The following is a 24,259-nucleotide window of genomic DNA, read 5'->3' as shown; positions in this document are numbered from 1 at the left end:
CCTGAAAGGGGGCACCCCATTCCTGCCCGGACCCTTTTCAAACTGCGGACACTCATGCCTAGTTTTTCATTCCAGCCCTCCGAAATCTGTTTGTTTGTTTGTTTGTTTGTTTGTGACACGGTCTCGCTGTGTAGTTCAGCCTAGCTGTGAACTCTATGTAGCACAGGCTGGCCTTGAACTCTCAGCAATCCACCTGCCTCAGCCTCCCAAGTGCTGAGATTACAAGCATGTGCCACCATGCCCGGCCCCTCCGAATTCTTGAGATAGTCTCTCACAGTTTCTTCCTACACTTAGGGGCATGGCTCCAACCACTCCTTCCTCTGGGGACACAAAGGGCAGATCTAGTCCCTTAACTAATCCCAAGACTTGGGCCCATTCACCCAGCCCCTGGGTCCCAGGAACCCTCCTACCTATACCTTTCCCACCTCTTCTCCTTCCTACTACTTAGCTTGTTTACTTATTTATTTATACTAAAGATTGAATCCAAGGTCTCCACACTGAGCTACATCCCCAGCGCTTTTGTATTTTGGAGTCTTGCTGACTTTCTAAGTGGCCTAGAATGAGCCAAACTTGGAAAACTTGCACATAGGTGTGCACTGAATCTTGTGGTGTCCCCTTTTCTCAGCCTCCCGAGTGCTGGGTTTGTAGGTATGGACTATACCACGCTTTCCCCTTAGCCTTGTAACAAAAGAATAATAAATAGAATAATAAAAGAATTCCAAAACATACAGCTACCACTCTCCTTCAAAGAATTGTCTATAAGGGGCCAGGGATTTAGCTCAGTGGTTTCGCCACCTGCCTCACAAGCGCAAGGACCTGAGTTCGATCCCCAGTACCAAAAACAAAAAAGAATTGTCTATAAGCCGTGCATGGTGGTGAATGCCTGTAATCCCAGTCCTCAGGAAGCTGAGGCAGGAGGACCACTGTGAGCTTGAGGCCAGCCTGAGCTACATAGTGAGTTCAGGGCCAACTTGAACTAAACAGCAAGACCTTGCCTCAAAAAACAAAAGAAGCCAGGCATGGTGGCATACACCTGTAATCCCAGAACCCAGGAGGCTGAGGCAAGAGGATCACTGTGATTTCAAGGCCAGTCTGGGTTACATAGTGAGTTTAAGGCTAGCCTGAACTAACTGTGTCTCAAAAAATCAAACAAAACAAAGCTGTCTTCACTGCCTTGCCAGTTCCACTTCCCTGCTTCCCCCTCATTTTTCAACTTCACCCCCAGCTCTCCAGTGAAAATGTTCAAGGTCACTGGTCTCACTTTGCCAAATCTACTTTTTCTCCTACCTCTTGACTTGTGTGCCCCATAATTGACAGCATCATTCCTGAACATCTCCCATCTCCTCAATTGTGTCCCAACACTTGATCTTTCCATCTTCCTCCAGATATGGGACCCTTCCCACAGGATCCCTGAAGATTTATGACCAGGGAGGTTCCAGGGCAGCCAGTACCATCCTTGCTTTGGGATCTTCCCACACTGTCTCCAGCTCTAATGACTTCCAGAACCTCTGCCCTTTATGTACATCCAGCTCCAAGTTAAACTTAGCCCCTCAAATTCCCCACAGAGGATACCATCTTCATAGCCAAGGCAATTCTTCACTAACAGCTTATACTTCAGTGACCAGTGCCCACCCATGTATTATAGTTGGGTATCATCTGGACACATCCCCGTCCCTTACCCTTCCCTTCTGCATGGGTGTTCCTTCCTCTGACCTTTTCGTCTTCTGCTGCCACACTCTGCCTCCCCCATTACAACCTCCCCCACTTGTCACACTCACTTTTGTTGTTTTTTTGGGACAAAGTGATTCTCTTGCCTTAGCCTCCCTCGAGTACTGGGATTACAAACGTGCACCACCAAGTCTGGCTCCACACCCACTTTTTCAGAGTGATCTCTTACAAGCAAAAGTCAGCCCTTATCATCCCATTAAAGCCTTCCAAGGATCCCTGGTACCCTCTAGGCTCCTGGACCTGGCTTCTCCCCACAGGTCATGGCCTCAGCCAGTGGAGAGGACAGCCTTTCACTTCACCACACTCTCACTTGGATCCTTTGCCTCTGCCTAGGATGTTTTCCCTCTACTTCTTTACCTACCCAACTTCCGACCTTTAGCACCTATTATGGCTTGTATCTAGATGTCACTTCAAAGCCTCATCTGGTCATAGGTGGAGGTTTTCAGAGGTGGCTGGATCTAGAGTATGTGATGCTGGGATTAAGGGTGTGTGATTTCTAAATTAGGGTAGTTACTGATTGGTTTGGCATAGTTCTGGGCATAGATAATGGGAAGCCCCACCCTGTGTGTGAGTGCTACTTGCCCTAATGGCGGGTAGCCTGGATAGACTATAAGGAAGAGAAAAAGGGCTGCTATTTTCACTTGTTGCTTCTTTGCTACTTTGCTGCTTTGCTACCTTCTGCCCACCATGGACTGTTTCTCCTCACTGATACCCCCTGCCATACCACCCTGCCTTGGAGCCAGGCAACTATGGACTGAAACCTCTGAAAACTGTGAGTCAAAATAAACCTTTCCTCCTTTAACTTTAGGTGTGGGGTATTTTGTCTCAGCAATGAGAAAAGTAACCAAGACAGCACATTTACTGTTATTTTGAGGGCTTGTTCTATGTGGGAATTTGTGGTGTTTTTTGTTGTTTTTTTTTACCAGTACTAAGGATTGAACCCAGGACCTTTGCACTGAGCTGCATTCCCAGCTTATTTTTTATCTTATATATATATATATATATATTTTTTTTTTTTTGGTTCCGGGGATCGAACTCGGGTCCTTGTGCTTGCGTAGGAGGCGGCGAAACCACTGAGCTAAATCCCCGACCCTCTTATATTTTTATTTATTTGTTTATTTTTTTTTTTATTTTAATTTTTTGTACCGGGGATCGAACTTGGGTCCTTGCGCTTGTGAGGCAGGTGATGGAACCACTGGGCTAAATCCCCAGCCCTCTTATATATTTTTTTGTTTTGTTTTTGTTTTGTTTTGTTTTGTTTTGGTACTTATCTTATATTTTGAGACAGGGTCTCACTAAGTCACTAGGTTGCCCGGGCTGGGCTTAAACTTTTGGTCCTCCTGCCTCAGCCTCCCAGAGAGCTGGGATTACAGGTGTGCACCACTGCACTGGGCTATTTTTGTTTTAATTGAGATGAAATTCACATAACATTAACCACTTAAAGTGAACAATTCAGTGTCATTTAGTACAGTGACAGTGGTATGCAACCACTGTCTCTCATAAGCTTTGTCATCATCCCAAAGGGGAGACCTGCACCTACTAAGTAGCTACTCCCCTTCCGCCTCCACCAGATCCTGGCAACCACTAATCTACTTCCTCTCTTTATAAATTGGCTTATTCTGGATATTTGCTATCAATGGAATCCTGTGATTTGTGGCCTTTTGTGTCTGTCTTTTATTAGCATCGTGTTTTCAACGTTCATTCATGTCACAGTATGTGTCAGTGCTTCATTCCTTTCTGTTGCTGAATAATACTTTACTGTATAGATGGACCAGATTTTAATCTGCTGATGGATATGTGGGTTATTTTCTCCTTTTTGGCTACTATGAATAGCACTGCTACAGACATTCATATACAAACAGTTGTTTGCACACATGTTTTTGTTTGGTACCGGAGATCAAACTCATGGCCTTGAGCTTGCAAGCCAGGTGCGGTACCACTGAGCTAAATCCCCAGCCCTGCACATATGTTTTTACTTCTTTTGAGCATATCCATGGAGTGGAATTGCTGGGTCATATGGTAACTCTACGTTCAGCTTTTCGATGAACCACCTAACTGATGATCATTCTACCTACATTATGTATCAAGTTCTCACAATGACTCTGCTGAGGATAATCCACTCCATTTGGAGACAAGAAAACTGAGGGTCAGAGCTGTAGGACTGCTGTCAGAAGCACATGGCAGGAAGATGAAAAACCAGTTTTTGTCTACTCCAGGTTGGGCCACATCCTGCTAGGCCCCACTTTCTCCTGTTCTCTTTCTGTCTGAGGAGAAAGCTCCCCATTCTATTGATCTTTCCCCTTAAAGAGACAAGAGTACCTAAGGCAGTTCCACAGCAGGCTCAGGGTACTGGGCATGGGGGCAGAGGAGGAAGAATTCTTTGGACCCCAGCTCTGGAAGGACATTAGGAGCAGTATAAACCATGACAGGGCCTAAGGGCAAGAGGGAAAGGTAAGCTGAGAGAAAACTTGGCCAGATGCGTACGGGTGTCCCCTCAGCTCTTGTGCTGTTCCCTTTCCTGTGGGTCTCTGGGTGGAGCAGGGGACTGAGGACTCAGGAGGACACGGATGTCCCAAATAAAGGATAGCTGACAAACTGGGCAGGGCCACCAACCAGTCTAAGCAGCTACAGCATCTGTGATGGGCAAGAAGCAAGCAGGAACACATGATTGTTGAGCCTCTTTACTGTACCAGGCTTGGGTAAAGCACTTGATAGAGGTGATACCCACAAGAATGATAAGAACCATGCAGCTAACATATGCTGCAGGCTTGCAGCTGCCTGTGGGGAAGGCATATTCACCATTTTCCTTTTATATATGAGGGGCTGGGCATTGAGGCTCTGGAGGGTGGGAGGGGCCCCAGGGAGTACCTGAGCAAGTGCAAGGCGGCTAGTGGGCAGAGGCAGGGCTGTGAGCTGTCCAGCAATGGCCATGCATCCGGGAAGAAAGCCAGCTGAGGCTGCAGTGGAGCTGCTGCTAGTGGTACTCCAGGCTCAGCCTCAGCAATTGTGCTGGCTCAGCGGCCCCTCCTCCCAGAATCATCATCCTCAGAGGCCTGACTTCTTCAGGGGCTGCCTGAATCCCCTCCATGCATCCTCATCCTCTGTGCTGCTCTCATCTGCAGGTTGGGGGGACCCCAGTCAGGCAGGCACACATCTTTTATTTCCATGTAGACCTTCCCATCTGCCCTGGGCTGCAGGCACAGCTGCTAATCCATTTGATAGATGAGGCAAGTGAGTATCAGGAACTTGTCTCAGGTCACCGGTTGGCAGTATCTGATCTGCAGCTTTTGTACACCTCCTGGGTTCTAACTTCACCTGGCTCTTGTCCTGCCATATTCTACCCTGTGGGGTGAAGAATCTCATAAGTAGGAGCCCATCTGGAGCCCAGGTGGCCCATTCTAGACCACACTCTGGAATTTCCTGCCCTGAAGGCCCCAAGCCGTGACTATATAGCCCTCTTCCAGAGTACCTCCTCCTGAAATGAGCTGCACAGTTGGGTGCTACACCTAATTAAACTAGTGCCTCGGGGTTGCCTGTTTGGCAGATATACTTTTTTTTTTTTTTTGGTACCGGGGATAGAACTCGGGTCAGGGGGTGGAACCACTGAGCTAAATCCTGGCCCTGTTTGGCATATATAGATAGTGCCAGAGCTGATCAGGGAATGAGTGGGGCAGCTACAAGCAGGGGCCAATTCATTACCCAAAAGGAATACAAGAATTCTAAATTTAAACTTGGCCTTTCAGATTATAATGAAGGTATATTTGTTGAGATAGAATAGAATATATTTTATTTAACAGGTTATTAGTGTGCATTAAAGCATTTAAATATTCAACATTTCTGTGCAAGCTCCTGGATTTGCTACGGAGTGGCCCTGAGGCCCTCGCTTTGAATCTCCCAAACCGTGAGTAAATAAAGACCCTTTCTTTCTAAAATAAATAAATAAATAAATAAATATTCAACATTTGATGAGTGGGCCTCTGTATTTAAAAAAATTTTTTTTTCCCAGTACTGAGGATTGATCTAGGGACACTATCACTGAGCTACATTCCCATCCCTTTTTATATTTTACTTTGAGATAGGGTCTTTCTAAACTGCCCAAACTGGCCTTGACCTTGCAGTCCTCCTCCCTTAACCTCCTGAGTAGCTGGGATTAAGCCTGTGTTACTGGACCAGGCTTTCAGTTTCTTTATAGAACGTGGAAAATAAGTCATCTTCATCTAAAAGTGACCAGTTCAGCTCCTGACCTGGCAATGGAGGTGAAGCGTCCTTGGAAGTCTGACGCATGCCAGAAGACCTAGAGTTGCTCCTTAATCCTCACAGGTGACCTCACAAGGGGATGATAAGATTTTGGGGGGGAGGGCTTCCCTGGGCCTGCTGCTTCTCCTTTCCCACCCTCTGGCCACTCTCCTGGGACCTGCTTGATGGGTCAGGCCACCAAATTCTCCCAATACCCTTGCTGAATTGGAGTGTTGATCTCCTTGCTGCCAATGAGGACACTGAGCCTAAGCCAGGATACAGACCTTAACAGATCTGTGTCTACCATACTGCACGCATTTGCAAGGGTAGGGCCTAATACCCAGGGCCTGGCCTTCAGGCAGGAGATGAAGAGAGGAGGCCTCTGGGAATGCAGGGTTCCAGGATCTGTCCAGCAGACTGTCCTGCCTGGAGCTGCAGAAACCTGTGGCTGGAGACTGGAGAGTAAAAGGGCTGCAGCTAGGGCTCAGACTGATCCTGGGTATAGGCTTGAGGCCCCTTCCTGGTGGATATGAAGAGCTACACACTAACTGGTGCCCAGGTTGGAGGAGTCAGGCTTCCTCTGGGGCCACCCTGCGGGGAGAACTGTTGTGCTGTATTGTTTGTGGAAAAGAGCCAGCCTGACTGGGAAGAAGGTGTAGCTGGGGGAGGGGGTGCGGGTTCCCTGACACCGAATTCATTATTTGGAGATTCCGCTTCACAATCCCTTGACACCTCCTAAGGAAACCACGGGCCAGAAATGTCTGACAGCCTCTGGCGGGCAGACTCTGGTGCCACTGGTGCCCGGGTCCCCGCCCGCCCACTGCCGCCGAGTCCCTCCCCCTGGGTCCCGCAGCCTCTGGAAGCCTCTCCTCGGCTCAGCTTCACGCTGCTCCCTCCGTCGCGTCCGGGCTCCGTGACCAGCTCTGTGGCCAGCTCCCCCCCACCCCAGTCCGCAGAGCCCAGGGCTGACCCTCTTATCCACACGTGGGGAGGGGGCGTCGGCGGGGGGAGGAGGGCCCGGTGTGGGGGCGGAGCCACGGAGCGGGGCGCGCGGCCGGCGCGGGCTGACGGCGGCCGCAGGAGCGGACCCAGGCGTCCGGGAGGCGGCGCCGGTGCCGCGCCCCCGCCCCGCGCCTGCCGCCCCCGGCCGCCCTCCGCCCGTAACGCGCCGCTGCTTTCAGCGCAGAGCCCTAGCCCAGCCCAGCCCACCCCAGCCCACGGAGGGCGCAGGGCGGCGGGCGGCGCGGGGCCCAGGCGATGCGGGGCCGCCGCCACCTCTGAGCGGGGCGCACGGAACGCGCCGCGTTGCAGCGGCCCGGCCGAGCCATGGGGAAGGAGCAGGAGCTCGTGCAGGCGGTGAAGGCGGAGGACGTGGGGACCGCGCAGAGGCTGCTGCAGAGGCCGAGGCCGGGGAAGGCCAGTGAGTGCGGTGGGCGCCGGCGGCGCGGGGGTGGGGGGATCGCAGGGCGGGGAGGGAGTGCCATGGGTCCCCGGAGGCGGGGCGGGGCCGGCAGCGCCTGACCCTCGGTCCGCGCCCCCCTAACGGTCCCCTAGTCCCCCAGCGCTGGAGGAGGGATGGCCCCAGCACACGACTATCCCCGAGCCCCTCGGCGGTGGCAGGCACCTGCGGCACCCATTACCCGGCCAGCCGGCAGCGCAGGCATTCGCATCCTCCCTCCCTGCCGCTGCCCCCTCCCCTTCCCAGGCTGCAGGCTGGCTGGCGGTTGGGGGTGTCCCTGCTGGGGCCATTAAAGGGCAGACTCCCCGTCCTATAGTGTGGAGAGGGAGGGAGCCCTTGTAGCAGGGGCAACGGAGTGTGTGTGGGGGGGGTGTGGAGTGATGACGGTCCTAGGCAGACACCCCTCCCCATCCCATGCTGGATAACACGTTTTGCAGGGTAGGTGGGGCAAGACCACACTGGGGGTGTGGCTGCCTAGGCATGGCCTGTGAGGGTCATTTACTAATGAGGGAGCTGAGGCCCAAGGTCGAGAGCCCAGGGCAGGCTAAACTCCCAGCAAGGGTGGCCTGGAGAGCAAGGGTTTGGGGCCCACTGCTCAGGATGGCTTCAACAGACCTAGTCCTCCCTGGCTTTTTTGCTGGGAAGGGGGCTGTGGATGAGTGGGGGCTGAGACCAGCCATCCCTGGCCTGCACTGTGGGGTTCTCAGGGAAGGGCCTGGGTCTTGGAGTCCTCATCTCCGTGCTCATCCTGGCTCAGCCCAGAGCCTCCCTGGGGGCCACTGGAGATAGATGGATGGGTCTGTGGACCAGCTGCAAGCTGCGTGTGCGGCTGCGCACGTATGACCATGTCAGTGTGTCAGGGCACTGGTGCGGGCACAGGCAGGGCTCTGCAGGTTGGCACATGGGACCTGGGTGCCCTCACTTCCCCCTCACCCCACAGGCTGTATGCAAGCAGGGGACCCTCTTCCCTTTCTTCAGGGGGATACTGAAACCTCTGACTGGTGGGGGGGTAGGTACTGGAGCTCCAGGTTAACACCTTTTCAGCAGCCCTGCCTGGCCAGCAGTGAAGAATATCCACAGCTTGCAGGCACGTGGTCTGCTGCTTCCACAGACTGAGATGAGGCCCTGCAGGCTGTTCTCACTAGGGCTGGCTTAAGGGCCTCAGAGATAAAAAAGGGAGGGCTTCTAGGGAGAGGCAGGAACAGGCATGGTACAGGCTTCCACCTAGTGGCCAGTGTCCTCTGGGCCTCAGTCTCTGTCTGTAGGATGGAGTCCCATGGTTCCTGCCCCACAGTAGTGTCCTGAGAACAGTGGGCACACCCAAAGCACTTAGTAAATGCTCAGTAAACACTAACCAAGCTGGCTTCCTTCCACAGCCAGGGACCTGTGGGCCTCAGGTTTGGGGTTTCCTCCTCCCTATTCTCCTGCCATCCTGGGGAGGTGTCGGGGCTTTCATTTCTCCCTGGATCTCAGCCTTTGTTTCTGCATGGTGTGGCCTCTGGAGTAAGAGAGACACCTGCCCTGTCCCCCATATCTGTGCTCTGACTCACAGGGGCGGGCATAATAAATCAGATGGAGAAATCCCTCCATGAATTAGCTCAGTCGTCATAGCAACACTGGCCTGCTTTGGAGTAAGATGTATTTTGATTCAGCAAAGTACAGCTGGGGTTTGGGCCATAGGGTAGGGGGCTTCTAGCAGTGTCCTTGAGAGTTTCCCCACCCCCAGGCCTAGAGAGTTTCCCAGGATCCCATGTCTGTGGTCCCTTCCCAGTGTCCAACCCCTTTCCTCCTACAGTGGCTGTCACCCCAAGCTGTCAGCCCCCTACCCTGCCTTGAAGGGAACTCCCCCTTGCATGTGCATGCATATACACACACACATATGCACGCACGCACACATACACTTAATAGCTATCCTTGAGGGGAAGAAGAGACTGCTCTGCAGTGAATATGCTGGGCAAAGGCCTCCCTTCTGCTGTGAGGAAGGGGCACTGCCTTTCCCTCTGGTCCAGCTTCCCTCCTTGTGGGCCTGAGGACACTCCCTGAACACTGAGCCAGGCCTGCCTCACTCTATCATCTTGGCCACTAAGAGTTCCCTCCAACCTAGAGTTTGCCTCTGGCCTCAAAGTTGGGGGTAGTTTCAGGAGAGCAGTTAGGAGGTTAGGGGTTCAAGAAACAGGGACAGAAGTGGGGTGGGTTAGGAGGCAAGACTTGTTCTATTGATGTAGAGTCAGGAGGACTTTCTGACCTTGTGGAAAAGGAACAGACTCTCACGACCTCAGCTTGGCCCCCACCTACCTGCCCCCATCCTACCTGTGCTCTGCTCCTGCTTCACTCAGAAACCATCTCCCTGGGGGACAGTCTCCCCAGCCCTAGGCACTCTTTAGTTCTCGGCCCTTCCTGGGGACCCAGTGCCCCTTGCAGGCATTGTGTGGAGGAGGCCTCTTAGACCTCAGGCTGCCCTCCAACGAGTTTCAGCTGTTTTCCTCCCTGAGACCACAGGCAGATGACCTTAGTAAGGAGGCTCCTCACGTGAGGTAGTCCCCTTCTTGATGGAGACTCCTCCCACCACTGGATCGGGTCACTTTCTGGGCCTTGAGTGCCAAGTCCCTGTAAAATGTCAGCCCCTGCAGGTGTGGCCAGATGGGCTCATGGGAATTTAGAGGGCCTGTGGTGGGGAGGGGGAGAGGGGTCTGGCTTGGCAAGTCTTGGGAGATGCTAGGAGTGCTACCTTGCAGTAAGAAGAGTTGGGGACAACATATTCCTTGGGGAGGTAGGTGTCCTGAGCATGGCCTTAGAGGGGATGCAATGGGACAGTGACATCCACATTCTCTTCAGCTTGTAGCAGGCCCAGCCACATAGTTTCCAGGGCTCCATGCAAGGCCCCATGGGTCATCTTAACCAACAATTAAGAATTTCAAGCATGGGGCCTGAGGAACTGTGCCAGCCATGTGCCATGAAGCTGGCTGGACTATACAGGGGATGTGGATACCAGTTCCATCATCAGTTCAGTACTTCATAGGCAGCAGGCACTGTTTCAGCTAACGGAGAGTACACCAGTGAGCAAAGTTGATGAAAGCCCTTGTCCTCTGTGAGCATGTAGTTCAGTGCTGGAGGTGGACTTACACAAGTAATAAGTAGATGTGGGGCTGGGGATTTAGCTCAGTGGTTCCGGTGCCTGCCTCAAAAGTGCAAGGTCCCGAGTTTGATCCCTGGTACCAAAAAAAAAAAAAGTAGATGTGACCTGGTGGGGATCATGGGGGCGAAAGAGAAAAAAAATGCAGCAGATAGGGGAAGGGAAGGGGTTGTTGTGGATGGGAGGCCTTACTGAGCAGGTGACATCTAAATAGAGACCTTACAGCAATGGGGGGGGTGTCATATAGCTCATTGAAGGAAAAGTAGCCTATACATACACACATGGTATGTGCAAAGGCCCAGTGACAAGGGCTGTTTATATTTCCAAGGAACACCAAAAATGTAGCTGGATCAGCTGGATCAGATGATGGAAGTAGAGGACAGGGAGCTCAAAGCAAGTCAGGGGGAGCGATATCCTGCAGAGCCATTGTATAGCTCATTCTTCACCCCAGTGAAATGGGCATTTCTCCGGGAGTAGAGTGAGATGAGCCAACTTGCATTTTTAACAGGGTACCTTTGCTTAGGAGGGGAGTTGAGACAGTCTCAAAACAAAAAGCACACACACACAAAAGCAAACCAGGGTACTAACTAGTGGGTACAAAAGACAGACCAAGGGGTGTGGGAAGGGAGTATGGATGCCAGTGGAGAGCCAGAGGTAGGGTCTCTGAAACAGGTTGCTGGCCACAGCATGGTGAGAAGCATAGGATCCTGGGTGTGCTTTGAGCAAATCTTGAGGTAGAATCAGCAGAATTTTCTTTTCTTGAGGACATGATTTGTATGTGCAAAAAAAATCCCTGGGGCTGACTTCAAGGTTTGGCCAGGGCCACCAAAGAGAAGGTCCGCATTGCTGCCCACCAAGATGGACACTGGCACCAGCAGTGTCTGAGCAGGTGGCCAGAGAAGTAGAGATGCCTTTGCTCACCTGCTCTTGGGAAACCCCAGAGCTCATGGATTCCCACATAGCTGACCTTAGTAAAAACCTGGGTCTGGAAATACCTTATCCCTTGCCCCAGTGTTGAGCTACATTTTAACCCCTTTTTTATTTTTTAAAAATTTGAGACAGGGTCTGCTAAGTTTCTAAGTTGCTCAGCTTCTAAATTGCTTGAACTGGTGATCCTCCTGCCTCAGCCTCCTAGATGGGATTACAGGCATGTACCACCAAACCCAACTCTGTTATTCTCTTTTCAGGCCCAGGGAGGAGCCCAGAGGCCAAGCCCATACGGCTAGTGATTTACAGAATAAAGATTCAAATTCAGATCTATCTTCTTGGACTTAAAGGGTCCTAGGGGAACCACACCCTGCACCCAGTGGCTGAGACAGAGCTGGAGTAGAGCCTTGTAGCCAACCCTCTGTGACTCAACTCCCTTGGTTCTCCTGCCCTTGGTACCCCACCCCCACCCCTCTTCTGGGCCTGGACAAAGGGGCTTCTGTCCTGCCAGCCCCGTCTCACAGAGCAACTGACCCACAAATGGGTTATGTAACCATGGCCCAGACGGGCTGGGGTTGGCCCTAGGCCGTGTGGATTTGAGCCCACTGGGAGGGTATCGGTGGGCTCCCCTCCTCTGCCAGACAGCTAGGGGTGGCTCCAGGAAGAGAGGTCTCAAAGGCGGGGGTGACTATGGCCATATCACTCTGAGGCAGTAGCCTCCTTGCCAGCCACCCCTTTCTACCCTGTGAGGGTAGGACTCATCCATACTGCAGGTCTGGGTTGACAGTGAAGGGCTACATCGTGGTGATGCAGCTCTTTCCCTAGAGATACCCCATTTCCGGTGTTCCAGCCTTCCTGGCCACCCCCGGCCCCATCTGGGTCCTTCTGAGACAGATTGGGTGGCTCTCTCCCTCCCACCAGTGGCAGGTGCCCAGCCAGCATCTTGAGGGAGGGGCTGTGTGTGCACATGTGGGTGCCCACATGGGTACATAGCCTTGACTCCCATTCCCAGGTGGAGACAGCCCAGAACCCATGGCATGGTGACACCCCCCACACATACACTCAGTGCAATAGGAAATGGAACCTCAAAATGCTGGCACCTGGAGTGGCATGCATGTTTATAGCCTAAGAACCTGGCTCCAGGCCACAAGGAGCCACCACCGTCCACCTCTGCTCTTGGACTTCCTTGAGGGAACTGGGCAGAGCTTCTCATTGTGTTTCCCTCCTTCCCTAGAGCTCCTGGGCTCCACCAAGAAGATCAACGTCAACTTTCAGGACCCAGATGGGTGAGTTCTTAGCTGGGATGATAGTGAACGGGGTGGGCATCACCTGTAGAAAGCCAGGGGGCTAGGTCCTCTCCTAGACTTGCCTTTTGCTTGCCCAGCTTCTCAGCCCTGCACCATGCGGCCCTGAATGGCAACACAGAATTGATCTCTCTACTGCTGGAGGCTCAGGCTGCTGTGGACATCAAGGACAACAAAGGCAAGACTGGTCCAGAGCCTCTAGGCCAGGGGCAGAAGATCAAGGTCAGGGGTGGGCTCCTCACAGCCTGGATGGTCCCTCCACTGAGGCCTCTGCCCATGGATTCAGTCTGGGCCAAGGCAAAATCTTATGGGATTTATGTCCTTGAGGTCAGGGTTGGGTTCAGAACCAGAGTCAGTCCCAATGGCCCCACCTGTCCCCAGGTATGCGGCCCTTGCACTATGCAGCCTGGCAGGGTCGGAAGGAGCCCATGAAGCTAGTGCTGAAGGCTGGCTCAGCAGTAAATGTCCCATCTGATGAGGGCCACATCCCCTTGCACCTGGCGGCCCAGCATGGTCATTACGATGTGGTGAGTCTGGGTGGCACAATGGGGTGGGCAGATACCAGGGCTGGTGCTGCTGGGAACTGATCATGACCTGGGTCTGCAGTCTGAGATGCTGCTGCAGCACCAGTCTAACCCATGCATGGTGGACAACTCAGGGAAGACACCTCTGGACCTGGCCTGTGAGTTTGGCCGAGTTGGGGTAAGTCTCCCCTGAGAGCTGAGTGGGACTCTACCTGCCTACACTCTTCACCTGGGGAGAGGTTGGGAGCAGCCCCAGGCCAGTGCCCTCCTACACTGACACCTCCCTCAAGGTGGTCCAGCTACTCCTGAGCAGCAATATGTGTGCGGCTTTGCTGGAGCCACGTCCGGGCGACACCACTGACCCCAATGGCACCAGCCCCCTACACCTGGCAGCCAAGAATGGCCACATTGACATCATCAGGTATTGCCAGTGACAGGGAGAGGGGAACCCAGCCTCAGGATTCTTGGGGTTCGGTGGCATCCATGGGCTCAGGGGTCCTGCTCCTGGCCTGGGACAAAATAGGAACCTCTGGGAAGCTATAGGGATGTAGTTAGGGTGCTAGGTATAGAGGCCCAGGTAAAGGTTGAGCTGGAAGGGTCAGAGAGAGGGGTTGTTGGGTTTTTTTTTGTTTTTTTTGGTTTTTTGTTTTGAGACAAGGTCTCAGTAGGTCACTACATTGCCCAGGCTGGGCTTGAATTTGTGATGCTCTTACTTCCGTCTCCCATAGCTCATTAGCTTGGGCTCTCCACTTGCAAGGTGACCTTGTAGAGGCACTTAGCTTCTCCAGGGCTCAGTTTCCCCACCTATAAACCAAGGGTCACAGGAGTGCTTATACCAGGACTGGACAATATAATAGCTATGAGAGGCTAGCAAGGGATGGGCCCTCTGGCAAGTGCTTGCCAAATATCAGATACTGTTGTAGTCAGGGACACAGAACAGCACTGGAACCATTCTTCAGCCTAAGCAGGTGGGAATCAAGCCTGGCTTAAGAGCCAAGGAGGACTGCTCAGCTGAAAGGCCTTGTCCTCCCTCCCCTCCTTCCCACCAGACTCCTCCTCCAAGCTGGCATCGACATTAACCGCCAGACTAAGTCTGGCACAGCCCTGCATGAGGCAGCACTCTGTGGGAAGACAGAAGTGGTTCGGCTATTGTTGGACGTGAGTCTAGAGCAGGGGGCAGCTGGGGATGAGTGGGGGTGAGGGGACCTCTGACAGGGTCACACACTTTCCCCTGTTCAGAGTGGGATCAATGCCCAAGTGAGGAACACCTACAGCCAGACGGCGCTGGATATCGTACACCAGTTCACCACATCACAGGCCAGCAAAGAGATCAAGCAGCTGCTACGAGGTGGGCCCAGACAGCTGAGGGTGGGGTGGGGTCAGGGCAGGCAGCTTGCAGGACTGGGGGGGTCCACCTCATGTATTCCCAGAGGCCTCAGCGGCCCTGCAGGTCCGGGCAACCAAGGATTATTGCAACAATTACGACCTGACGAGCCTCAACGTGAAGGCTGGGGACATCATCACAGTGAGAATTGCCCTGGGGGCTACTGAGGCATAGAAGGGTGGGACCCGGGGATGTTCACCCAGAAGATCCTCCTGCAGCAGTTGGTGGGGGGCACTGGGAAGCAGGACCCACCTATTGAGACAGTTCCCTAAGGATGCTGCCCTATTTATTTGGCCAGGTCCTGGAACAACATCCAGATGGCAGGTGGAAGGGCTGTATCCATGACAACCGGACAGGCAATGACCGGGTGGGCTACTTCCCATCCTCCTTGGGTGAGGCCATCATCAAAAGAGCAGGCAAGTCCCACCCAGCTGTGGGGGAAGCAGCGAGACATTTAGCCTGAGCTGAGGGGCCAGGAGGCAGCAAATGTGCTTTGTTGTCCTGGTGGCAGGGCTGAATTTTAGCCACTGCCAGGAGTAGGGTCCAGCAGTGTGTCCCACCAATCATCTCCTCACCAGCACCCTGCACAGAGTCCTTCTTTATTCCACAAACACTGCATGCCTGCCATGCTCCAGTTCTGAGCCAGCCACTGGAGACACACAGGGACCCAGACAGATGTTGCTCTGAATTTCCAGAAGCTCACCCTGGAGTAGGAAGGAGTGAGAGTCAGTGAAGTAGATATGGAGGAGAAAATACTAATCCGTGACAGGGAAAATTTGGAGAGAGGCCTGCTTTAGATAGTGCAGTTAAAGAAGGCCCTGAACTGGGTGTGGTGACTAATCCCAGTACTTGAGAGGTGGAGGGAGGAGGCTCACTGCAAGTTCGGGGTCAGCCTGGGCTGCATAGTGACTTCAAGGCTAGCCTGAACTACACAGTGAGATCCTGTCCCCAACCCCCTCCCCCCCCCCAAAAAGGCCCTGAGAAGTGAAAGGGGTCAACTATATGCAGCAGTTCAGGCATTAGGACTCTCATGTGCAAAAGCACTGAGGCAAAGAACCTGGCACCTGAAGGGACAGGGGCCCAGTGTGGCTAAAGCAGAGTGAGTGAGGTGCAGGACCAGGCTGGGATGTTCCACGGCCTGATTTCAGTAGGCTGGAGTGGCTTACCTTTTCCAAAGGACATGGAGATTGATAGATGGGGCAAGAAGGCAGAGGATGCCAGTTAGAAGGTGTGTCAAGGAAGTGGAAGGTCATCTAGTTCCTGGGATGGGATTGTTGGCATCAGGCTCCTGGGCAACTTCTTACCTCACTTGCACCTAGAAATGGTCCTCCATCAACCATCAGCTCTTTTCCCCACAGGACACCTGGTGCTCTCAGCCACTTTTTCCTAATCTCAAATGTCTGAGGTGGGGAGGGGGTCTCCAGAGGGTCTCTCAGCTCCCTGGAGTTAGCCAGGAAGGAAGCTATAATATGATCTCCAGAGGTGTGTATGTACCTCTGCTTAGTCACCTTTCCAACCAGGCCACACCTGCACAGGTCCAGGACTCAAGAAGACCATGTCCCTCCCCCTCTCTGTACCAGACCCCACCCCCCCGGGCAGATCCAGGACTCAGGATGTGCTTGGCCTGCAGGTTCCCGAGTAGGAAGTGAGCCAAGCCCATCCCAGGGAGGAAGCTCATCAGGGCCCTCTGGGCCCCCTGAGGAGATCTGGGTGCTGAGGAAGCCTTTTGCAGGTAGGCCAGAAGGCTGAGGAGGGCAGGGGTGGTGTCACTTGGACCATGCAGGGGTTGACACTGGCCTCATGCTCCGTGTGTGGGCAGGTGGAGATCGCAGTGGCAGCTTGAGCAGTGTGGCTGGTGGCAGGAGTGGTGGGGGCCACACCCTACATGCAGGCTCTGAAGGGGTCAAGGTCAGTGAGGTAGTGGCTGGACTGGGACAGCTGGGTGGCCAGGCCTGGAGCAGCTTGGGTGAGCTGGCCTTACTGGGTTGTAGCTCCTGGCAACAGTGCTTTCCCAGAAGTCTGTCTCTGAATCCAGCCCAGGCGACAGCCCTGTCAAGCCTCCGGAGGGGACCACAGGTGAGGACCTAGCTGCACTGATCTGTAGGAAGGTGACCCCTGAACACCTTTGCCCTGTCACCTCGTCTTGTCACTAGGTGCGGCCCGGTCCCAGCCTCCAGTAGCTCACACTGGACAAGGCTATGTGGAACAGCCTCCCAAGAAGCTGGAGCCAGCATCGGAGGGCAAGGTACAGGCCGGGCAGGCTCCTGGGACCAGGCTGGGGGGCAAGGGTAGACAGTTTGGCACCCAGGCAGTCTGCCTGGCCTGGCCTGGCCTCAGCAGCAGCTGGGGCCTTTGCAAGGTCAGATCTTGTCCTTCTGTCTGTCAATCTGTGAATGTGTCATGTGTGAACATATGTGAGTGTATAGGTGTTGTCCACTATGTAGTCTGTGAGATAACATGTATGTGCTTGTGGAGGCATACAGGGTGATGAATATGTGTGTGTGCAGTAGTGTGACTGCAAGCTGGGCATGCACGTGTGTAGCTGCACTCATGGAAGGGGATAGGTGTGAGACACATGGGTGTGTGCTTGGGTGCAAGGGGTTGCGTGTGCATGCACCCATGTGCTGGGAGGTGTGAGCTGCTGGCTGGGTCCTGCACAGCAGAGTAGGCATGGTGTTCCTGCCTATGGGCACAGAGTCCACCCTCCAGGGAGCTGGGCACAGCACTGAGGAGCCCAGCCCGAGACCCATTCCCCAGAGCCCTCTCACACGGGGTCACACCACCTGCCTCCCCAAGATGGTATGGGTGTCTTTGGTGCAGGAACGGGGGGCAGGTCAGGAAGGCTATGACATGAACAGCTGTACCCTCCGGGTGGAGAAAACAGAAGAAGGCTGGAGGGCTGAGGATGCTCAGTGTCCAGGATGGCAGATGACGGAGCACCAGTGCCAGGCTTACCAGGGCCTGGCTGCAGATGAACCATGGACAGCAGACCCAGCACTCCGTGGCCCACCAGTTGAGCAGAAAAGGAGGTGCTATGGTGGCCGGGGCACAGGCCTGGCGGTGGGCGGCCTGCAGCCGGTGCCTTGTGTCTTCCAGAGTGCTGAGGCAGTCAGCCAGTGGCTTGCCACATTCCAGCTGCAGCTCTATGCCCCCAACTTCACCAGTGCCGGCTATGACCTGCCCACCATCAGCCGTATGACCCCTGAGGTAAGCTGCAACAGGCTGGCCACTGGCTGCTATCCCTTCCCAGTGACAGGCCCTGTCTCTTGCTTATGGGCCTTCACTCTGCCTAGGACCTCACGGCTATAGGTGTCACCAAGCCAGGCCACCGAAAGAAGATCACGGCAGAGATCAGCGGCTTGAACATCCCTGACTGGCTACCCGAACACAAACCTGTAAGGCTCCTTTCATCCTGGTGGCTGAGCCAGGACCAGCAGACAGACACAGACAGACAGATGACTACAGCCTTAACCTGCTCACTGGGGCTCTAGGGAGCAGAGTGGAGGATGGCCCACCAGCAGGGAGCTCCCGGACAGCCTCTGTTTGTCTACCCCAGACACTGAGGCCAGCTTCCCTGGGCAGGGGCAAGGTGATACTGTCTGGGGGCTGGCAGAGTGAGGACAGTCTGAGGCAAGGAGCGTCCCCTTCACACAGTGACACCTTAGGGCACTGCCCACATGCAGACTATAGAAGGCCCATGTGGAAACATACTGGTATGCCAAATACTCTTTAGGGTCCCATGACAGCTGCATGTACAATGTCTGCCATAAATGCTGACCTGTGCCAGGAGCTGACACTCAATTTCTGATGGTATATGTTCAGACCATGGCCTGTGCTGTTACAGGGATGTGTCCGTGTGGGGGCAGCTTCTGGGCTGAGAGGAGGTGGGCTCAGGGCTGCCCAACCTCAGACTGGCTTTCTGGTCGACTGGCTCCTATTCATCTATGGGTGAGGCACTGGTGGCCACCCAAACCCCCCAGGGCCCTGGATCTGTTGATGGGGGCATTGCACTCATCTACCCTACCTTGTCCACTCAGTCAGCAGCTCAGAGATCCTCCCAGGAGCACATCTGGGCCCTGTGGCCTTGCCTCACTCTGTCACTGGTGAGACTGAGGGTAGTGAGTGTTGGAGCACGAGTGGATCTGGCTGGGAGCATAGGAAATGATAGGGTGTTGCTGGGTTAAGACTGCTGTGGACATTTGCATGTGTGCTGATGTGGCTGTGTGGTGTGTGCGTGACATGTGAGTAAGCACATCTGATGTAGGTGAGGAAACAGCAAGCGAGTGTGTGTTAGGAGGTGGTATGGATACCTGTGTGCTTTGGATGTGGAGAGTATAGGGGGTGCGTGTGTATGTGTATCCAATCTGGTACTGTGTGTTTGTGTCTGTGATGCATGGGTTCATCCCCTAAGGGCCCTGTGCCCATGGCTGCCTGGCCAGGTGAGGAAGTAGTTTCTTCCCCCTAAAACCATGTCCTGAGGATAGGTCCCTGTGTGTGTGTGTGTGTGTGTGTGTGTGTGTGTGTGTGTGTGTGTGTGTGTGTGTTGGGTCCTATGTGTACCAGTGCTCCATAGGTGTGCTAAGGAGCTGTCTTGGGCTCTTGCTAATGCTGTCTGCAGTAGTGACACCCTGGGTCTATTTGTTCGTCCTTCTGTTTGTCCGTGCCCTGCGGGACAAGTGCTTCTTCCTCCAATAGCTCCAAGTAGGCTGGCAAGGTACAAGCAGCCAGCTTGGGCTGCCCCTATATGTCCCCTGCTCCATAGGCTAACCTGGCCGTGTGGCTGTCCATGATCGGCCTGGCACAGTACTACAAGGTGCTGGTGGACAACGGCTATGAGAACATTGATTTCATCACAGACATCACCTGGGAAGACCTGCAGGAGATCGGCATCACTAAGCTGGGTGAGGCCCTGGCCCTGGTCCTGGCTCAGCCCCTCCCCCTCACGGTCCACCTGACCTGCCCCCATGTCTCACCCAGGCCACCAAAAGAAGCTGATGCTGGCAGTGAGGAAGCTGGCAGAGCTCCAGAAAGCAGAATATGCCAAGTATGAGGGGGGACCCCTGCATCGAAAGGCACCCCAGTCACTCAAAATGATGGCTATTGAGTCCCCACCCCCACCTGAGCCTGCTCCAACTGACTGCCAATCTCCTAAGATGACCACCTTCCAGGACAGTGAGCTCAGTGGCGAGCTGCAGGCTGCCATGACTGGCCCGGCCGATGGGGGGACTGCTGAGAAGCCTTCCAACCACCTGCCGCCCACCCCAAAGGCCACCTCGCGGCAGGAGCCCAGCCTAGGTGGACGGGCTCGGCATATGAGTAGTTCTCAGGAGCTGCTAGGAGAAGGGCCCCCTGGGCCTGGCAGCCCCATGTCACGAAGCCAGGAATACCTACTGGATGAGGGGCAGGCCCCTGGTACCCTACCTAAGGAGGTCCGGTCTGGCCGCCATGGGCACCACATCAAGAGGGCTAGTGTGCCCCCAGTGCCTGGCAAGCCTCGGCAGGTCCTTCCACCAGGTGGCAGCCATTTCACACCCCCTCAGACGCCCACCAAAGCCCGGCCAGGCTCCCCCCAAGCCCTCACAGGACCTCATGGTCCAGCTCCCGTCACAGCCAAGGTGAAGCCCACCCCACAGCTGCTGCCACCAACAGAGCGACCCATGTCACCCCGTTCCCTGCCACAGTCACCTACACACCGTGGCTTTGCCTATGTGCTGCCCCAGCCTGTGGAGGGTGACACAGGGCCAGCCACACCAGCGCCTGTGCCCCAAACCATGCCTGCAGCTGTGCCCACACTGTGCCTGCCCCCTGAAGCTGAGGCAGAGCCTGGGCGGCCCAAGAAGCGTGCTCACAGCCTGAACCGCTATGCAGCATCTGACAGCGAGCCAGAGCGGGATGAGCTGCTGGTGCCTGCTGCTGCAGGACCCTATGCCACGGTCCAGCGCCGCGTGGGGCGCAGCCACTCTGTGAGGGCACCCACTGGCACTGATAAGAACGTAAACCGAAGTCAGTCCTTTGCTGTTCGGCCCCGCAAGAAGGGTCCCCCACCACCCCCACCCAAGCGATCCAGCTCGGCCATGGCCAGTGCCAACCTGGCCGATGAGCCAGCTCAGGATGCTGAAACTGACGAAGACCAGCTGGGGGTCAAGGCACAGCGTCGGCGGGCTAGTGACCTGGCTGGCAGTGTGGACACAGGCAGTGCCGGCAGTGTGAAGAGCATCGCGGCCATGCTTGAGCTGTCTTCCATTGGGGGTGGTGGTCGGGCTGCCCGTAGGCCTCCTGAGGGCCACCCCACACCTCATCCTGCCAGTCCAGGGCCAGGCCGGGTGGCCACAGTGTTAGCCTCAGTGAAGCACAAAGAGGCCATTGGGCCTGATGGTGAAGTAGTGAACCGGCGCCGCACACTCAGCGGCCCTGTTACTGGACTTCTGGCCACTGCCCGCCGGGGGTCTGTGGAGCCAACAGGTGGAGGCCACTTTGTGGAAGATGGTAAGGCCCGGCAGCAGCCTCAGGGTCCAGGCAAGGGAGAGGCAAGTGTTGATGGCCCACCCCTGGCCAGGGTAGAGGCCAGTGCCACACTGAAGAGGCGCATCCGGGCCAAGCAGAACCAGCAGGAGAATGTCAAATTCATCCTGACAGAGTCTGACACGGTCAAGCGTCGCCCTAAGGCCAAGGAGCGGGAGGCTGGTTCTGAACCCCTCCCATCACTGTCTGTGTATCAGAATGGCACAGCCACAGTTCGACGCCGCCCAGCCTTGGAGCAAGCTGGGCCCCCAGAGTTGCCTCCCCCACCCCCACCTGCTGAGCCCCCACCCACCGACCTGGCACACTTGCCCCCACTGCCCCTGCCAGAAGGTGATGCCCGAAAGCCAGCAAAGCCACCTGTCTCTCCTAAGCCTGTCCTGACTCAGCCTGTGCCCAAGATCCAGGGGTCACCCACGCCCTCCTCCAAGAAGGTGCCCCTGCCTGGTCCTGGCAGCCCAGGTAAGTGCAGGGAGCCTGCTAGGGCAGTGCAAGATCCCATGGTCTGAGGGCTTTGCCTCTTTGGATTTGATGAGGCCCAGGTGGAATAGGGTGGGAGTGTCCACATACCCTTCGACAACTTTGCCAGACCAGGCCTGGGAGTACCCAGGCGCAGGAAGCGGTAGGGGTGGGATTCCAGGTAGGATGGAGGTTCAAAGGCCCTGAGGCATTCAAACAACTAGAGGGCCCTATGGCTCCAGTAGGTCACACCTAGGGAGGAGGGATTGGGAAGCAGTGATGAAAATAGATTTGGTCTGGGAAGACTGGGGCAGAGGGCGGTCTCTGCTTCCCAGTGTGTTTGCACCGGCCTGGATGCCAATGTACCCCTCTCCGCAGAAGTGAAACGTGCACACGGTACGCCGCCTCCCGTGTCTCCCAAGCCGCCGCCGCCCCCCACGGCACCCAAACCGGCCAAGGCCGCGGCAGGCCTGCAGTCAGGTAGCGCCAGCTCGTCGCCTGCGCCCTCTCCAGCGCGCCAGCCGCCCCCTGCCCTTGCCAAGCCGGCCAGCACGCCACCCTCTCTGAGCGCTAGCCCTGCCAAGCCCCCGTCCCCGGGCGCGCCTGCGCTGCACGTGCCTGCCAAGCCCCCACGTGCCGCTGCTGCCGCCGCCGCTGCCACCGCCGCTGCCACCGCCGGCGCTACCGCTGCACTCGAGGGGACCTCGCCCTCGCCCGGGGATAGCGCGAGGCAGAAGCTGGAGGAGACCAGCGCATGTCTGGCCGCGGCGCTGCAAGCGGTGGAGGAGAAGATCCGGCAGGAGGATGGGCAAGGCCCCCGGTAGGTGGGAGCACTACAGGGAATTGGCCTGGGGTGGGCGGGACTCATTGGTTGGGCGGGGTCGTGGGCGAGACCCTGTGTGTGTGGGCAGGGTGACCTTTCCTGGGTAGGCGGAAGCCTCCTGGCCTAAGGGGCGGGTCCTGTGTTCTGTGGGGCATGCTCACCCGCGACCGCCCCCCAGGCCCTCTGCGGTCGCAGAGAAGAGCACTGGCAGCATCCTAGATGACATCGGCAGCATGTTTGACGACCTGGCCGACCAGCTGGACGCCATGCTGGAGTGAGGCGGCTATCCTCATCCGACCCGCCGCGCCCTTACCTCAGGACGGGTCCCTCAGAGCAGGGGCGGGTGGCGACGGGCGGGGCTGCCCAACCCCGGCAGAAGCACAACTCTCGTCCTGGCCCAGACAGGCACCCACCTACAGGACCGCCTGGCCAGGGGCTCCAAGGGCTCTGGGTGGACACGCTGCCCCCATGGTGCCCGGCCCTGTCTGCTGCTCCCTGTGCAATAACTGCTGGGCCACAGCCGCGGCCTCTGAGCGAGTGAAGGGCTGCCCCCTCCCTGGCTCCTGTGGATGAGGTGGGGCAGCTGCTGTCACCCCTTCCCCAATCTGTGGCAGAGCACAGGCCTATGCCCAGCACAGAACTGCCCATTGGGGAACCTCTGCCAGTCGCTCTGGCACAGCACAAGGGACAGGGGGCCAAAGTCGGCTGCCCCACTGCACCCCCCAGAATATAAGCTATCAAAAATATTAATTTATTGGGAATGAGCTAAGGCAGATTTCCCCAGAGAAACAAAAAGGTATAACTTTAACAAATATATATTTAAAGAAAGAAGAAATATTATTGATTATATTAGAAAACCATTTACCAACTGAAAGGACACTGGAGCCCAGCTTGAGACTAAAACTGTCAGGGACCCAGGACATCTGTCTGTGTGTCCTTCCCTCCCTACGTCTAGGAGTGGTCGTGCCCTGGCCATGAACACACAGGAGACTATCTGGGGAGGGGCTTTGCCCAGGCTCTCTCCTCTCCTTTTCTCACCTGTAACTTCTCTGCATTGGAAGAACTTGAAGGATGTGCCTTGGCTGACGGGCTGTCCTCTGTGCCCTTGAGATTGTGGGGAGGGCTTCCTCCTCCTGGGCTGGCCATGCCCTGTGGTTGCTGGTTGGAATGCCCTGGGGTCAGTGTGTCATCATGGGCATGTCAGCCGAGTGACAGCGGTGTGGGTGCAGAGGTACGCATGCCAGGCTGCTGGCAGATCTGCGTACAAGGGTGTGCCTGACTCCCTCCCCAGGGCCTCATTCAATTCCCATGGATGCTTCTGCTCATGGTCCAGGCTGTGTTGTGTGGTCATTTTCACCTTCTCTCCTCTTTCCTCCCTCTAAAAAGTACTGACTGGTCTCCTCTATCGTGTTTGCTGAATCCACAAGTGTTGGGCACAACTTTGACATTTCTTAAAAAAAAATTAAAAACTGCCGAAAACCAGCAATTGTGCTGCAGGCTGATGGAGGGGGCCAGGTAGGGTGACATCTGGACATGGGTCCTCTTCCAAATGTCACACCTAGGGCTTCCTGTTGAATTGACCAGCTGGCCGTCAGTAGGCAGCCCAGGCTGGGGCTCTGGGAGGTGGGAGGGGGGTCGTCTGGGCAGGGAGCTGCTGTCAGCTGGCTGTCAATAAACAGAAATCGGAGCTGCTTGGTTCACTCTTTGAGGCTATGGGGTTGGGGAAAGTGGGGCACAGAGACTAGAGGCCAGGAGCCAAGTTT

General features: G+C 55.4%; 1 protein-coding gene across 7 annotated transcripts; it reads left to right on the top strand.

The window, feature by feature from the left end:
• The first annotated feature begins 7,073 nt into the window (after positions 1–7,073).
• On the top strand, positions 7,074–24,183 carry Caskin1 (CASK interacting protein 1). 7 transcript variants are annotated; one of them, XM_021251450.2, is made up of 21 exons: positions 7,076–7,384; positions 12,718–12,769; positions 12,868–12,965; positions 13,169–13,314; positions 13,394–13,489; positions 13,602–13,732; positions 14,361–14,469; positions 14,551–14,659; positions 14,742–14,836; positions 14,994–15,111; positions 16,326–16,427; positions 16,515–16,603; positions 16,687–16,771; positions 16,849–16,940; positions 17,516–17,707; positions 17,792–17,902; positions 17,989–18,090; positions 19,458–19,596; positions 19,673–21,676; positions 22,052–22,493; positions 22,675–24,183. In XM_021251450.2, exons 1-21 carry the CDS (start codon positions 7,291–7,293, stop codon positions 22,772–22,774), a joined length of 4,506 nt encoding a protein of 1,501 aa, XP_021107109.1. In that variant the 5' UTR covers positions 7,076–7,290; the 3' UTR covers positions 22,775–24,183. The 7 variants fall into 7 exon arrangements, with proteins under 7 accessions (XP_021107110.1, XP_012924349.1, XP_021107109.1 ...); XM_013068895.3 differs by having other exon boundaries at positions 7,075–7,384; positions 17,516–17,902; XM_004873637.3 differs by lacking the exon at positions 17,516–17,707 and having other exon boundaries at positions 7,080–7,384.
• The last annotated feature ends 76 nt before the right edge of the window (positions 24,184–24,259 follow it).

Source organism: Heterocephalus glaber, unplaced genomic scaffold (genome assembly GCF_053883595.1).
Source record: "Heterocephalus glaber isolate CG9 unplaced genomic scaffold, H.glaber_assembly_v1.0 deba00001781, whole genome shotgun sequence".
Lineage (NCBI taxonomy): Eukaryota > Metazoa > Chordata > Mammalia > Rodentia > Bathyergidae > Heterocephalus > Heterocephalus glaber.
Note: the sequence above shows the minus strand (reverse complement) of the source record. Positions and strands in the feature narration are given on the sequence as shown.